The 16,935-nt window shown below is 46.2% G+C and overlaps 1 protein-coding gene across 2 annotated transcripts in view; it reads left to right on the top strand.

The window, feature by feature from the left end:
- Nucleotides 1–16,935, top strand: part of Tnfaip8 (TNF alpha induced protein 8) — a 116,394-nt gene that overhangs the window by 44,515 nt on the left and 54,944 nt on the right. Inside the window, exon 1 of one of the 2 annotated variants that reach the window (XM_040741832.1) lies at nt 7,191–7,524. The exons of the other annotated variant lie outside the window; for it this stretch is intronic. Within the exon in view, the coding sequence (XP_040597766.1) occupies nt 7,512–7,524 (13 nt within the window). The 5' untranslated portion in view covers nt 7,191–7,511. Of the gene's footprint in view, nt 1–7,190; nt 7,525–16,935 lie in introns of those variants that run through there. 2 annotated transcript variants of the gene reach the window in all.

Genomic DNA, 16,935 nt, shown 5'->3' with positions numbered 1-16,935 from the left:
GCTTGTCTTTTTCAGAACTAAGATAATTGTGTGGGATTCTGTTAGTGAATCATTTGCAGTCTGTGGTCTTTGACCATTGGGAGTTGAGTCCAGGAAGCTGCCCAACAAAGATCCCCTGGGAGCTGAAGCACCTTTGCTTGTAGGGAGAGCAGGCCACCTCGGCTGAGTAGACTTGCGCTTTCCAGCACTGTCTCCAGGAAGTCAGAATCTGAATGCCTGAGACTTGCTGTGACTTGTCCCCACTGCTTAGTGAACCTGTTTGGGGAGCGAGGGCAACAGTGTCTGGGTTCTGTGCAGTCATCCCATTTCCAAGCAGCCTACAACAATTTGACCGTGCTTTCTTCACCGGTAGCAGTGACCAGTTAAGAGACTGCTGTTGGCTGTGTGAATTCTAAAAACGACAGGGTTCAATTCCTCTCTTTAGAGATTCCAGGCCCAGCATTTGAGGTTCTCCCTGGGCTGGGAGAAGCCGGGTTCCTCCCAGCTCCTACCTGTCATCTCGCCACAAGGATCTGAGGGACTGGGCAGCCGCGCTGAGTCAGAGGGACCAGCCAGGCAGAAGTGACACACTTTCTGCCTCAAGTCAGGCTTTCTGGTTTGTTTTTCTGTTTTGCTTTAAGATTCCCTGAGAAGACAGAAGATTGTGGGGCGGTTCTTTCTCTGCTGTCATAGGATAGTCTCTCCTGTAGCTCCTTGTTTTATTAATCTGTTGCTTTCTTACAATAAAAGTATAATGTTTGTGAAGCATATTTATCAAGCATTCTTTGACAGAAACAAAAAACAAACAAACAAGACTAATAAAAAACCTTTCTTGTGTTTACTACTTGGGAACATACTGGGGCTGGAAAGATGGCCCAGTTATTATGAACACTTGCTGCTCTTGGAGAGGACCTGGGTTTGGGTCCTAGCATCCACATGGCAGCTCAGAGTACCAGTTCCAGAGTTGCCCTCTTCTGGCCTCCTCAGACACCAAGCACTCATGTGGTACACATACGTACATTTAGACAAAGCACTTTTACATGTAAAATACAATAAATAAATCCTTTTCTTTTACAAGCCCAAAGAATGTCTTTGTACATGTCATAGCTCTAGACATTTTTTTTTTGCTTAGAAAGACTCTCTACTGTTTCATTAGTCTCATTTTTATGTGTGTATGTGTGTGAGCAGGTCCATATCATGGTACATATGTGAAGGTTGGAGGACAACTTTTGGGAGTTAATTCTCTTCTTGTACCATGTGGGTCCCCAGGATCCAAGCTTGGCAGCAAGCCCCTTTACCCCGTGAACCTTCTTGCAGGCCCTCTGCTTCCATGAATTGTTTTGCAGCCATTGTGAGGGTTCTCCATGTTGTTAACTGCCAGGTCTGCTTGTGCCCGTGTGGCGTGCCGCTCTGTAGAGGCGCCCTACTCCAAGTGCAGCTGGGCCTGCCCCTGCTCTCATGTCGCCTCATTTTGGTGGGTAGTTCAGGCCGCCCTTCGGTTTTCCATCCGCCTGCTTTGGCCTCCCCAGTGTGTTGATAACCAGTGCCACCACCAAGCAGCTCTTCCCAGTTCGCATGCTCTGTCGTAAGCCATACCATTTCCTTACGTAACATCTGGCTGCATTCATCCCTGCTTCGCTGACTGTGTGCTTGGATGCGGTTCAGAGGGACCGCGGAGCTGTAAGAGTTTTGATCTTCGCTGCCCCTTTGCCTTCCAGGCACTTGCCTGTTCCCCATTCCCTCCAGATGGTCTAACTTTCTGACAGTGTCTTACATGAGCTGTGCATTCTAGCCCTTGCCTGGCGTGCAATTGTTTTCCACACCTCGCTCCCAGCAGTGCGGTCGTGCCCTGCCCTGCCCTGCTTTCCTGACTCCATTACCCACACAAGCCGTGCGTGCCCAGCCCTTCCTGGTGCCAGACGGCTGGCTATTCCTTTGGTGCTGGGTTCGCACCTCCTATGCCGCAGCTACAGAGTGCCTCCATCTCCACTCCTTCTGCATGCTATGGCTCTACACGTGTCCCTTATTCATCTGTGTGCTCACTTAGTGGGCAGTCTCTTTTCCACATTGAATGCCAGTCTGTAGGGCAGTGGACCCTTTGTGCTTCACTCCCCGCCGAGTCCTCATTTCTAAGTTCATCGTGTATTCACTGTTGCTTTTCCAGCTTCTACTATCCTTGTGTTCTCCTTGGCAACAACGAGGTAGGCGAGGACGGTAGAACAGCGCTTGGGGCTCCTGTGTCGGCATCTGTAGGAGTAGGACCGCATTAGTGAAAGGAAAAGTGGCTGAGATGTAGTTTGCTAGAAAGTCTGCTTCCATCTTGCGCTGAGAAGGGGTTTGCTGGGCATTGGCCCTGTCAGGTAGCCTTTTGGTAGGCTGAGGAGGCTGTGGAGAGACTGCACAGAGTGCGGGCTCTGCATACTGATGGACTCGGGGCCGGAATGGGGCGATACATCCTTCTCCCTGGCAAGCACTCAAAAATGAGGTACTTTTTTGAGTTTCTGCAATTTATTTTTATTACATTTTAAAAAATGTGTCTGTGCACATAGATGCTGATTGGTAATGCCATATAATGACCAAGGTGTTATGACCTCTAGAGAGGAAATGGAGACTAGAAATGCCCTGCTGGAGTCTCTGGGATATTGTGTCTTCATGGAGCCACCTTTTGACACCTTATAGGAATGGTCTACAGAATCCAGTGCGAGCAGCACCAATGAGAAGGCAGAAGAAGCCATGGCCAGCCAGGCCGGCAATGCAAGGGGCTTGGGAAATGCCTGGGTCTCCGGTTGGAAACTATTCTTGTGTTTCCTCATTAAGTTGAATTTCCAGAAATGTGTAGGGAGACTTACTCCAAGACTGGATAGTTTCTCTTAGCCAGTTGAGAGTTTAATTAGTTTAATATTTATGACTGGGGATCATGTTCTGTTTTGTATGGAAGGTTTGCGGTGCAAGAGAGCCCTAAAATCCTAAGGCGCTGTTTCTGTTCAGCTCAGTAGAGAACAAACTACCTCCAAGCGCTATGCCAGCATAGTTGTTACAGCTGGCACTCGGCGTCTCTTTGCTTTGTAAATGTCAATTCCGTGCTGCCATTGGTGTTGCAGGTGTGAAGAGGTTTGGGTGTGAATGAATCTCCCAGGAAGATAGCCCTCCCTGCTTACTGGAATCATTCGAACCTCATCACTGCATGGTCATTCCCCACCAGCAAAGCGATCGGGGCCTGGCTTTCAACCTGCTGCGCTGTCTCATTTTCTTTGCTTGTGAGACGCGGGTAGCTGGTATCAGAGCTCTTGTAAACACTAAAATTATGAGATTCCAAGAGAAAAGCCAAAAGGACAACATTTTAATAAGATGTGTGCTTGAACTGTAGTGGCATATATCACGTCATAGATACGCCTGCATCCCCACACTTATACTTTAAGCACAGTGGTTCTCAACCTTCCTAACACTGTGACCCTTGTGGGTGGCGACCGCCAACCATAAAATCATTTTCATTGCTACTTCATAACTGTAATTCTGCTATTGTTATGAACCCTAATGCAAATACCTGGTATGCAGAGTATCTGATATGTGATCCCTGTGAAAGGGTCATTTGACCCTAAAGAGGTCACAACCCACAGGTTGAGAACTCCTGTTTGAGCATCTCTTGCTGCTCTACCTGGGCCAACATGGGGTGTTTGTTAGGTGCTCTTTTTATTTTTCCACACTGCCCCTATTGTGTTAACTGATGAGCCAAGGACTTTTTTTTGGAATGATATGCAGAGGGGAAAGCCAAAAATCTGGAGTGGGGCAAACCTGATATACCCCTGTCTCCCCATGGCAACCAGATAGGAGAGTTAGATAGAGCTCAGATTCCTTGTCTGTAATCTGGAGAATATGTCGCCCACTTCCCAGGACCTGGGTAAGTATCGTGCTCTCACAATGGGGCAGCTGGTAGGCGGGTACTCGACAGGCTTGGACCCTGGGCCCCAGACCAAGGTAGGATGTCCCCCAGGTGCATCTATCTGTGCTGTCCTTGGTGAGACATCTAGAGGGCATTTCTTAGCGTGTACCAGTCTGCGACACTGCATCTCCTGGAACAATTCCATCAGGCCACCGTCCTTGCCTCTTCACCCATGGCTTCCTTCTCCTTGAAGAGGAGGTGAATGAAAAACAGCAAAGTGAAAAGAGGAGAGGACTCTGGTTGAATTGCGGTTTTCGGTAGGCCACTGACAAAGTTCGGTAGGATCGGGAAGGAGGCAAGCCGGAACAGGACCGATGGAATAAGAGGAAGTAGAACACCAAGACAGAAAATAGAGTTGATTCTGGCTGCCGCGGTATTGGCTCACAATGAACTGGCAGTGTCTTGGGAATGCCAGACGATAAAGGTTAAGGTGTTATGTGAATGTTTCCAGTTCTCTCTCAGGCTTGAAAATCAGATGTAATACATGAAGATATCTTTTGCATGCAGGCCCCAGTGCGGTGGAGATTGTGAGCAATGGGCTGCTGATAAGGATGTGGGTGGCTGTACAGGAAGTGTCCGTCGTCGTCGTCCCCCCCCCGGGGGGCATATAATAAGCAGCCACTGAAATCGAGGCCAGCATGTGTGTCTGGAGATAGTTCTGGAAGGGTAGGAGTTGGCCTCATTGTCTTCCTTCCCAGCCCTGCCCTGCCCTGCGTTACAGAGCCTTGAAGATGCTGCTTAGCCCCTTGCTCTGCCATATTCTTTGAAAATTGAGACTGCCATCCATTTCCCCTGGGTGTAGGGAGGGTTTGAATTTAAGGGGATTTTTTTTACTAAGAGTTGCTAGATAGCATATAGAACAGATAATTTTTCTAGTGCCCTCTATTGTGTGGCAGCAGAGAGATGGAGAAAGCTCTGATAGATGGCTCTGGAACCCTCAGAGAGGGCTTGCTCCATGTCAGTGTGAGCCCTCAGCACCTTCATGACTCACGGTGCAGCTGGACTCTTGGGGCTGGAGTATTGAGCAGTCCTGTACTTCTGCTGCTCATCATATACAAGACTCTGGGTCTGACTCCTAGTATTGAGAGGTGGGAGGGAGAGGAGAGAGAAAAGGGAGAAGACCAAGAACCAAGAATAACATGTGTTTGTATACAAATTGCCTTATCAAGGCATAGTCTGGGCACATTCTTTGGCCACTAGATAACCAACCAGTGTCCAGGCTTGGAAATTCTGACTGTGTGCCCCCCCTCAGCCACAGCACGAGGGTGCATGTGTACTGGACAGTATAACAAATGCGAATCCTCGAGTCCACCCAAAGTGGTTGGATTTGCAAGTCCTCGGGAAGCCTGGAAGAGCTGTATCCACATCCACAAAGGCAAATGCAGGAGTTAAATATTTTGTACATAGGCTCCTCTGTGAGGTTGGATTGCTGCGAGGTAGTGACATGAGAACCTCCCTCTGCTCGTGCCTACTCACCCACCAGCTGGCATGGGATGAGCAGAACATAATTCTAAATGCTGGAGCAACTTTAAACACCAATGAAGGGAGCCAAGCATGGATGCCACGGGTGTTCTGATCTTAGTGAGAGAAGAGGGGTTGGGGAAGAAGAGGGCCATCCGGGTGCCTTGCTTTCCATTGTTCTCCTGTTGTCTGGACCCTCTCTGAGGCCAGGAATGGACGTCCTGCTGGGTTGGTGGTGCCCTTGGCACCCAAGGATGGAATACTCCCCTGGTACTCCCTTTTCCCTGGGCGTGGGTCCCGCACAGGTGAGTTGATGGGAGTTGCAAGAAGACTCTTCCTCCAGCCTCCCCTTTCCACAGCCTCACGGGGCACCCCAGTCTTCAGCAGTCCGGACAAAGCAGTGTCTGATAGCTGCCCAGCCACGGAACTATCACCGAGGCCATCCTAAGGAGAGTGGGACACCTTCCTTCTGTTTGGCTGTGATATTTTGTTCATTATTAAGTACCCTCAAATTTGTCCATTAACCAAGTTTGGAGAATCCCTGGGCTTTAGAATCTTGAACTTCTGGGAACAGATCTGTCTTGACATGTTCTTGTCACTGACGAAGTTTTCATAGTATTATGGGCCAGTCAGAATTTGGAGAGATAACATTTTTGTGAACACATTAAAAAAAGATGGTTCCTAAAACACAGATTACATAACTTCCTCCTACATGATTATGTAGACTGAAAATAATAGATGTATACCTATGTTCGTAAATTGATATTTGTTTCATTTCTTATAGGTCTCTCCCCCCCAATTAATAGAAGTCATTTTATTTCAGTTCAGGTCATTAATAGTTCTCATTAGGGCTAGAACTCACTGCGTATAAGGCAATTTGTTATTTGTCTTACATGGTTCTCTCTCAACTTTGACAGATAGTCTGTGAGCTTGGCTGTGTCACTTTTATTTTGCTCATGTGCAAAGTTGTCCAAAGAGGTGAAACAGCCTGGGAGCCTACAAACCATAAAGCAGCATAAATGGAATTTGAACTGGGTCTAGCAAAGTATATTTTACTTCGAATCTTTTTTGCTGGGTTCCTGGTAGACTCGAGTCAGGTTATTAATGCTACAGAGGAAAAACGTAAAATCCAAGAACATGCACCTGGGGCAACCAGGTAGCAACACAGCCAAGGATGGTGTTGACTGTGCAACCATCACAGGGTGGTACTGAGAAATTATAAAGCAGATAGCTTTTGAATTTAAAGGCAGATCCTGAGCTTACAATTGAAATCACCAGGAGAAGGCACTGTGCTTTAAGTGGGCCTAGGAGTACGGGCAGAATGTTATCTAAGGGAAGTTAGCTGTGATGACTTCTGAATACGCAGGTAAATAAGGAAGACATTAACGAGACTCTGTGGAGTATGCGTATTGCATACATATGTATTCGTATTTGTGTGTGCCTAAACATACTCCGACTTGCCTTCTTTATAACTCCTCTTCAGAAACAAAAGGCTGGTAATTTTAGGCAGTAACATTGTTCTACCTGCATTCCCTAGCTGTCCCGAGAACAAGGAGACATCTGAGCAGTGCTTCCTATTAATAGACATCATTCATGTTTGCACTGGCTAGGTAGGGATGGGGTGGGTTTTTAAATTTTTTCTTCTCCAGGCATCTGTGAATGGAGCCACTCCCTTTTGTGTTTTACTATTTTTTTCCCTTGGAGTGTCTGCTTTTTTTCCTAGCCTGTTGGAACAGTACACTTCCTGTTCTGCCTGATTTTTAAAATTCTGCCTGTCTGCCTGGCACAGTCAGCCTGTGTTTCTGTGTAGTGTACAGGTAGGGCATGTGGGCAGCCTCCAGTCCATCCTCAGCGTGAATGCTGTGAGACCTCTGTGACCGTACAATTAGAGGCTGCACATCGCATTCTTCTCCAAGCAACAAAATTGCAGCACCCAGAAGAACAAGCAGGACAACTTCCAAAGTGACCATTGTGGGCCAGTCTCCTGTGTGCTCCCTTGGTAAGCTTGTAGTGGATTTCCCAGAAGGATGGTGTGAATTGGATGCAAAGATGGTACCGTGGATGTTCCTCAAGTCTGTGTGACTCTACCAAGACACTTTGAAGTGGTCCTCCTGACGAGCACAGGGAGAAAATGCTGAGATTAGGTGAGTTGAGGCTGTTTGCAGTCTGGATGCAGTGTCCGTTGGGATCTGGTGGGATGTGTTCAGATGCCTAAGTCATTTGGTACTGCTATATTCGAAGGAGTAACGCTTGGTCATGCCTTTGGAGGGGCAGTGCTTCCTAAACTCACAGGTTTCTACCTGGCTATGGGGAGCCAGTATTAGATGAGAGAGATATGGGTATTATAGGTTAAAAATGGCATATTTGGAGTACAGATAAATAATTTCACTTGTGAACAAGTGAAGTCTTGAAAAGTTTTAGAAGCACAGTTCTGTAAGATTTCATACTTTTTAAAATCCACCGTTTATTTTGTGTATTTCCTTATAGTTATGAATGGCAGTATACCTCTGGTTGATTCCCAGGAGTCTGCTGATTTGTAACTTGTAAATACCTAGTTTTGCTTTTTGTTTCTGTTCCTCATTGAGTAACTACTTGTTCGAATATTACTATTCTTACTTTTTACCCTCATAGCCAGAGAGCAACTTTACCCACATATAAAACCTTTTGCCTTTTAAAAATAATGCCCAAGGCTTGGCTGTAGCCACACTTAATGTTGCTACAAATAAATAATTTGACCCTTAAGATAAGTTGAAACAAAAATGTGAAGAGTTGAAATGAAGAGAACTTTTTAAAATGACCTTTCAAGTTATTTTGGTATTTATGCATGTCTCTACAGGTCTGTGCATAGAATTGTTTAAGCTTATCTAAAAGTTTTATACTCAAAGCTTTGGGGGAGTCAAGTATGTGGGGGTACACCTATAAACCCCACACTTGGCAGGGTAAAGCAGGGAGACAGTGACTTCAAGGGTTTTCAGCAAGACTTGCTCAAGAGAGAAAGAGGAGAAAGAGAGAAGGGAACGGAAGAAAAAGGCCGTGGGAAGAGGAGATTCATGGGGTATAAAGTGAATAGTAGTAAGACCTAGAAATGAAAAGACAGAGGTAGGTGTTGATGTAACTTGTCTCAGCTCATTAACTGAGCCTTTGGCAGCCAATACTGTTTTGCAGAGTTGCAATTTCTCTTGGATGAAATGTGGTCATGTGCACATTATTTATATGTGTCAGAGCTGTACGTGTGATCGTCTGTTTGTGTGCACTTGTGGTATATATGTATTCATTCCCCCCCCCGTCAATCTGGTATGTAAAAACAGGCATGTGTCTGTGACTGATGTTACGGCGTATACACGATACAACTGGGGTAAGAGCCAGATTTGCTGGTTTTGGGGATCGTTCCAAAGGAAGGAATGAACTTTGGCAGAAAGGCTTACATGTAAGTCTTCCAGGGCTGGCGTCGTATGATTTCATGGGTGAGCATGCAGCACTGGAGGGCAGTTTATAAATTAGTGGCTGGAAATAGGCAGGCTCGTGTGAAAAAGAAATGAGGCTGTGAGAGCCCAGCAGAGGGCCAAGGGACTTAACCACTCCATAACTGGTGAATTTCCCCTTCCGATGCCAGCACATCTCATGCTGCCCTCTAGTGGAATGATCGGGGGTGCACATGGGAGCACCACCACGTGTTTGTTTGCCCTTAGGTGTTCTCAGTCAAGAATTAGAGCGGAGGAGTGTACCCTTCTCCCTGCATATGCTATTGATTTAGAATTTGGAGCTGAGCGGCAGTGTCAGGAACGTCTCATTGGCAAGATGTCACTGCCTTCTGACGAGACTAGACAGTGGGCCCCTGCTTGCCCAGTTCTGCCGCAGAATGCAGGCATGTCACAGCTGGCCCTGGCACTTTATGTCTTCACTTGAGTTGTCTTGTTTTCTCATGTGGTTACAGAGTAAATGCTGGTAGTGGAGATGGAGAAACCTATGATCATGGGCACCGCAGCCCACAATCCTGAGAGCCAAAGAAACAATGAAGGTTGGCACTGTCTTCTTTCCACACACATGCTGTGTTCCTGTGGGGTCCCAATGATTCCTTCAGACCCTGGGGATACAGAGGTAAATCAGGCAGGTAGAAAGACATGCTCTTGGAGAGCAGCTGTCGTAGTTTAAGGACACTGACCCCCAAACACAATAAATATGTAAAATATGTAATAAGTCGATACTAAGTGCTAAGAAGGGCAACTCTAAACATGAAGAGGGAAATAGCGATCTCTCTGTGTGTACACGTATGCTTACGTGCACATATGTTGATGAGTTATAGAAGTGATTGCAGTTGTGAATACTCACTAAACATGTTATATTAGACTCACCTGAGCAGTATAGGAAGGCTAGCTAAGGCTATCCTGGGCAGAATGTTGTAGGCAAAATGCAAACAGCAGCAAAGTCGCTGAGGTCAGAACATCCTGTTGCGTTCCAGATCCCAGCTCATGGGAAGAGAAGAGATGAGTTAGAGACGGATGGGGATAAGACTAAAGGGGCCTCAGAAAGTTTTATTCTGTTTTAACGTTTACTGGGCAGTTGGCCTAGTTTCTTCAGTTTACAAATGGAAATCAAGTCAGGGATCCATGGCCATTCTCCCTTGCAGTGCCACATTGGAACACAATTCACCTTTCCACTCCGGCATCCTTCCCACCACCCTGTCTACCCAGGCAGGGATGTGAGGCTGCATACAGCCTCAGACGTCCACGTGCTGTGGGCTCCTCTAGCATTGATGTTTCTGCAGGATTGCCTCTGTCTTTCCCCTAGTATATCAATACTCACCAGCAGAGGCCCCACAGCCACCAAAACAATGAATCATTCCCCCTTGAGTCCAAATGTTGGCCGTGCCAACACTGCCCACCTGGGGAATGACATAAATCCTTCGCGTTTTCCTGATAATTCTCTACGATTCAATAGTTTATTCTTCACCTGTGTTCATGATCAGGTTATTTGGGCATAATTAACATAAGATGAAATTTCTACATTCCTAAGCTCTCAGGAAAGTAAGATTGAACATCAAATATGATTTAAATTAATCTGAAAGCTGAAGTTGAGATGAGTCAGAACACCAAAGGCAGTTTGTCCTGCATAGGTTTGCCCTGACCTTGTCTTTTTGTTGTACGTTGAACTACTTCAAACCATTTTTCCCTCATTGCATTTCTTTACATCATATGACTGTTGTCCTCTGGATACAGACCAAGTCCTCCAGTATCACTGTGTGATGTAGGTCAGACCAGGGCTAAGTACAGAAAAAAATAACTTTGAGATGTCACCTGCATTGTCTCCTCTTGCTTAATCACCCTATGTCCCATCTCCAGTAGAGAAAGTGACAGAAAGTGTTTTCATCTTTTGTATGAATTTATCCTGGGATCTCTCACATGGTTCTTTCCCTTCGTCTTAAGAGATCATATTGTAGATGTGAGATTTATTCACTGTCGTCATCATCACCACCATCATTATCACCATTGCCCACCACCTTCCACTTTTGTGCTGGTTTGAATAGTTTCTTCTCTTTTCTCCTTTTAATTGCCAGCCGAGGTCATTTCATGTCCCTTTGTAATGGCTGCTGAATCCTTCTTGGAGCCTATAGGATGAGCATGAATTTGCTGCCTTTTTTGTTTTCAGTTCTCAGAGTAAACTTCTTTGATTACTTTGGGAGCCTGGGGGCCCAGAGCTGTGAGATCTTTTGCTCTATAGTTTTTGGGAGTGGCTGTTCTAGGAGAGCTTTCTTAGCCAGATTTGGTGGGAGTCTAAGAATGAGGGGCCTGCTGGAAGAAATTCTTAGCAGGCAGCATCACAAGTATTTGCTACACGGGGGAGATGGGGAGTCGGAGTCCCCTTTAAAGGTGCCCCAAAGAGTTTAGTTAAAGCCCAAATGGATTGCCAGCTTCCAGAAAGTTGTCTTGTTGGAATTTTGAGTTTCATTTGTGATATCACAAAGTGGAAATGCAGAGCTGTGATTGGCTGTGTGCTCAGAGTGGAAATGCAGAGCTGTGATTGGCTGTGTGCTCAGAGTGGAAGTGCAGAGCTGTGATTGGCTGTGTGCTCAGAGTGGAAGTGCAGAGCTGTGATTGGCTGTGTGCTCAGAGTGGAAGTGCAGAGCTGTGATTGGCTGTGTGCTGTGTTCCTTGTTCAAAGCGTACCACATGGACTGTGAGCACTGTTGGGGTCTGTTTAATTTTTGTTGCCAAAGACAAAGTCTTTGTTATGTAGCCTAAACTGGCATCACACTCTAGATCCTCCAACCTTAGCCTTCCGAATGCTGGCATTAGAGGCATGAGCTCTCGAGCCCAGCTGTCTTTGAACACCGTAAAGGCAAAACTCAAGCCTATCCTTTCTGTATTACAATGTGTTGTTGATTTGCCACCTTTCCAGGTAACTGTTTGGTGACATTTCTGCCCTTCACCACATATGCTGTGGCATTCCTGCGTGTGCCTTCAGCACCCAGGGGAAACCCCAAGTCATACCTGACCTCACTCCTGGCTTCTTACAGTTTGGAACATGGGGCTTTTATCTGCACGAGCCTTCCAGCACCTTATCCTACCCTACAAATGTTGCCCTTTTGCCTTTTGTTGGGAGGGAGGCAGTCAACAGCAATCCCCACTATGTTCTGGAAGGAAATTGATGCACAGAGGGCCAGCCACAGCAAGGACTACCTTTTTATTAGTGGATTTTAGTCCAAACCTTAATGAAACCCTGGATGAGGTTTCAGAGGACCTGGGTCAAGGCATATTATCACCAGTGTCTCAGGAGGCTGGTTGAATGGGGTTACAGTCCAGATTCTGGATGTTTAGTCGTATAGTTTCCAAGAGGACATTTGTGTGATTAGCTTTGGGATATTGTGTGAACTTCCTGGGCCCATTTTCCTGTTTAATAACAAGTTTAAAGAATGAGGAAATGATCCTGCATTGGGTTGTTAGCATTCTGATTCTTGGGTTTCATGCAGGCTGTGGTAGACTGTATCCTGAGGAACTGAGCTGTAGGTAGCTGTGGAGAGTTGAGTCCTCCCCGTGAGAACCCATACACACAGGCAGGCGATGGGCCCATTTCTGTATTGCATGCTACGAATTAGCTATGAAGAGGCTTCAGCTGTCTGGGTGCCAGGTGTGAATGGCCCCCGCTATTGTTGGTTGTAAACCAGTTGGTGGCCACATTTGTGGTCACAGTTCACTGAATGGAGTTGCATCCTTTGCCAAGCCAGAGCAGGATATCGGTTGCCAGGTTTGTGCTCTGGGACATTCATATGTCAGTGACAGTACAGGAGCATTGTTCAGGAGACCAAATCAGTTGGTGACCCAGATCACTTGGTGACCCAGAGCAGTATGTCTCTGGAGAAGTGCTTTCAAAGCCTGGCCTTGTTTATGCGGGGCCTGGAGAGACATATGGCAGTTTTACACTCCTGTTTTGTAGAGAGGCTGGTTACAACGGTTTACTGTCCATCAGCATCCCATTCCTCAAGGGCTCACCTGCAGCAGGCCCTGCCTCAGCAGGAAATAAGTAACAATAGACATTTGTGTGGTTCTCAGCAAACAGCAGAGTATAAAGAAGTGCCAGCTAAGAGACTGGGGATCGTGAGGCTTGTGGTGAACGATACAAAGCCCCTTACCATAGGGGTTTTCAACATGTGGGTTTCAGCCCCCTTTGGGAGTTCACATCAGATATTTACATTGCAATTCATAACAGTAGCAAAATTACACTTATGAAGTAGCAATGAAATAATTGAGTTAAAGGGCCTCCGCATTAGAAAGGTTGAGAACCACTGCCTGAACATCACTGAAGTTGGAGCATAAAGAAAACTTATCTGGCCAATGAGATATCAGTCCAGGGTATAAGCCCACTAACCTTGGCTATCACTGTTGTGTTTATATTTAAAGTGAGAGATACCAGATTTTATAGATGTGAGCCTTTTAGTGTGTGTGTGTGTGTGTGTGTGTGTGTGTGTGTGTGTGTGTGTGTGTGTAACTGACTTTAGCTTCTGTCTCAGATCAGAAAACTGGCTGTCTCTGGAATAAGCAAGACCTCCAAATTGTTCACCCATAAATTGGAAACTTTGGGAAGGAAACTGTGTCCTCACAAAAGTCATATTTGGCTTTTGGAGGCTCAGTCAATTCACAGAGGCAGAGATGGAAATTGCAGTCAAAACATTGCATTGAATATTTATGTCACTTAAATAATTTGCATCGCTGCAGACTAGGAGCCCCAAGCTTTTGAACCACAAGCTCTGGCTCTGTGAGTTATCTGGTGGCTGTGGTTCTTCTCTGTCTGTTCTTGGTATTAGGAATCAATGAGATTCCTGGCCTGCCAGACCTGGGAGTGGAGCCATGGTGGCTGTTCATTCTCTACTCCCCACACTCTTTAATTTCTACAGCTCCGCTTCCCACCCAAGTGCACCCTAGCCCTCACCTCTACAGAAAAGAAACCAGTGCATTGCTGTCAGATGTTACTAATTCCCAGGCCCTTCCTCCAAGGAATGCCCGTATTTTCAAAAGAGCCTCGCAGGAGAGCAGCAAGTAGGGCAGAGTTTCACACTGAGTACCGCCTCTCTAATGAGAGTATTTCCGGTTTCATTAGGAGGCCAGTTGGGGTCCTGGGAGCCTCAGGCACACTGGGGTTAGACCTGCAGGACCAGCACCAACCACAGGGAAGCGAAGGAGTTTGGAGTTTGTCCTTTTTATATACTTTGTCCCAGCTCCTGCCAGAATCCACGCAGATTCTTGCCGTTGTGTTTCTGTCAGCGACCCAGGGGACCCACTCACCTCCCTGTGGCTGGTGTTGGCATTGGTACAACTGTGGAAATACAAATACCCTCTTTTCAAAGGCACCTACCCCAGACTAAGATTGTCAGATTAAAAAAAAAAAATCATTCCTCACAACTTTCACCTTTTAGGGGAACTTTGTAAATGAATGGTCCGCCATGCTTTCTCTGTTGGCTTAATACTGGCCTTTGGCTTCTTTCTCTAGTCCTGTGACAACACTCTTTGTCAAAGGACTACCAGTGGCTTCCTTACCAGCTCAGCCATCGATCCCGTCAGCCTTCCGTCCCCACTGGTCATTCTTTTTTTTTGCTGTTGTTGTTGTTGTTTTTGTTTTTTGGTTTTTTACGAGACAGGGTTTCTCTGTATTGTTTTGGAGGCTGTCAGTCCAGCCTGGCCTCGAACTCACAGAGATCCGCCTGCCTCTGCCTCCCGATTAAAGCCCAATGATCATTCTTGAATGTGTGGGTCTTCGCCTGTGCTGCTATTGCCACCAAGATCCCCCCCACACCTTCTTGGTATCCGCACATGTTTTGACCAGGGTTCTGTGATGACCCCACCCCCGTGATATGATCTAGGTTCTTCTCCTTGGGACTTTTATGCCACCTCGTGCCTTTTTGCTCCTGAACTTGTCACACTGTACTTTAATTAGTGTTCCCTAGTCCTTCTCTAGCCCCTTCCTCTGTCCACACCCTAACTGGCTCTTCAAGGACAGACACCATAGCTGTTGCATCTGTACTGTTTTCCTGTTAGTGCTGGGGGCTCCACAAATATTTGCAGAGTGGAGACAGTCAGTGAAGGTGGTGCCTGGATTGACGCAGCTTTCTTTAGAGCAGGGCGTGAGCCCCGGGTTTTCTTAACAACCCTTGGTCTCACTAGGTTTCTTTGATATACAATTGAAGCTGTAGAGGAGGAGATAGATGCTGTCAATAAAAAAGAAAAAAAATGACACCTGGCCATGATTGACAAGATAGTTGTCAGGACATCTTGACCCGTCCTGGCCACTGGCATTCACCACCCAATCAATAGCGAGTAGTTCTGCATTGCTTGTGTCAAAGTGGGAGTGGCTATTGATTAGAGCTGGCTACACTTGGAGGTTCAGAACAGGAACAGAATGGAGAATACATGGGGCTGGAGAGATGGCTCAGAGGTTAAGATCACTGACTGCTCTTCCAGAGGTCCTGAGTTCAATTCCCAGCAATCACATGGTGACTCAGCCACCTGTAATAGGATCTGATGCCTATTTCTGGCCTGCAGGTATACATGCAGAGCATTCATATACATAAAATATAAATACAATAAAATCTTAAAAAAAAAAGAATGGAGAATACATTATTTGGGAGACCAAGCAAGTTTGTTATACTCAACTAATCCACGTTATGGAGGAAGAACTTGAGTATCTGATTGACAATTGGAGAGTAGAACAGTTAGGGCTCTTGTATCATTGTGTGTGCAAGGTTGTGTTGAATCTACTGAACTCCTTAAAGAATGTCCAGGGCAAATTTTTTTTGGTTTTTCGAGACAGGGTTTCTCTGTGGCTTTGGAGGCTGTCCTGGAACTAGCTCTTGTAGACCAGGCTGGTCTCGAACTCACAAAGATCCGCCTGTCTCTGCCTCCCAAGTGCTGGGATTAAAGGCGTGCACCACCAACGCCCGGCTCCAGGGCAAATTTTAACTAGATACAATCTTACCTTATGGCTCTGAGAGCTCAGATCTTCACCATCCCTCTAAAACATGATTCGTTCTATATCACATATTGGTACAGGCAATCTAAAGGAGTTAGAAGTAAGTACAATCCTGATCACTCACTCTGAATTCTGATCTTTTTGTTTCTTGACATTGGGCAAAAATGACTGCCTGTGTGCAAAAACAATGACAAAGGGCGCCGTTATTCGGTTTTGGAGCATGCACCACCAACGCCTGGCTATTAGGTTTTGGAATGAGTGGTAGGTTGTAACTGTGTTGTATAGTGTACGATTAGCTATAGCCCATATCATCAAGAAAGCGGCTCTTCTGGGAGCTGGAGAGATGGCTCAGCATTTAAGAGCACCGACTGCTCTTCCAGAGGAATCTGAGATTGATTTCCAGCACACACATGGTGATTCACAACTAGCTGTAAGCCCAGTTCCAGGGGATCTGCCACTGTCTTCTGGCCTCCGCTGGCACGTTGTGTACATGGTACATTTTAGGGCAGTGAGAGGTCTCCCTTCTGTCTAGGTGTGATATTTTGTTCTTTATTAGTTACCCTCAAATTCATCAATAAACTAAGTTTGGACTTTAGACTCTTGAACTTCTGGGAACAGATTACTCTTGACATTTTCTTGTCACCGATGAAGTGTTCATAGTATTATGGGCCAGTAAGACTTTGGAGAGATAACTTTTGTTTTTTTTCCTTGTGTGTGTGTGTGTGTGTGTGTGTGTGTGTGTGTGTGTACGCAAAAAGATGCCATACCTAAAGGCAAAACACCTATACACATAGAATAAAACAATAAGTTTTTAAAATATGCCCTGTAGATTTGACAAATACAGAGTGGATATTCTGTGTGATTTCACAGAAGACTGTGAGCTGCTCAGGAGCTCTGTTTATAGGGGTGGTGAGTCAGAGAGGAGGCTGAAGCTCCTCCTGGGGGTTCCTCCCCAGACCTTAGCACCCAGATATGTGAAGTGGAGCCTGCTTCCTCTGGCCACACCTGTTCCCTCAGTGGCTTCCTCTTTTCTATTAATGTCTGGTCCCCTTTCCCCCAGGCAGCCAATCTCAAAACCTCCATATGGGATCTACTCT

The sequence above is a fragment of the Mesocricetus auratus genome, unplaced genomic scaffold (genome assembly GCF_017639785.1).
Source record: "Mesocricetus auratus isolate SY011 unplaced genomic scaffold, BCM_Maur_2.0 Super-Scaffold_6730, whole genome shotgun sequence".
Classification (NCBI taxonomy): domain Eukaryota; kingdom Metazoa; phylum Chordata; class Mammalia; order Rodentia; family Cricetidae; genus Mesocricetus; species Mesocricetus auratus.
This window is presented reverse-complemented; position numbering and strand designations above follow the sequence as displayed.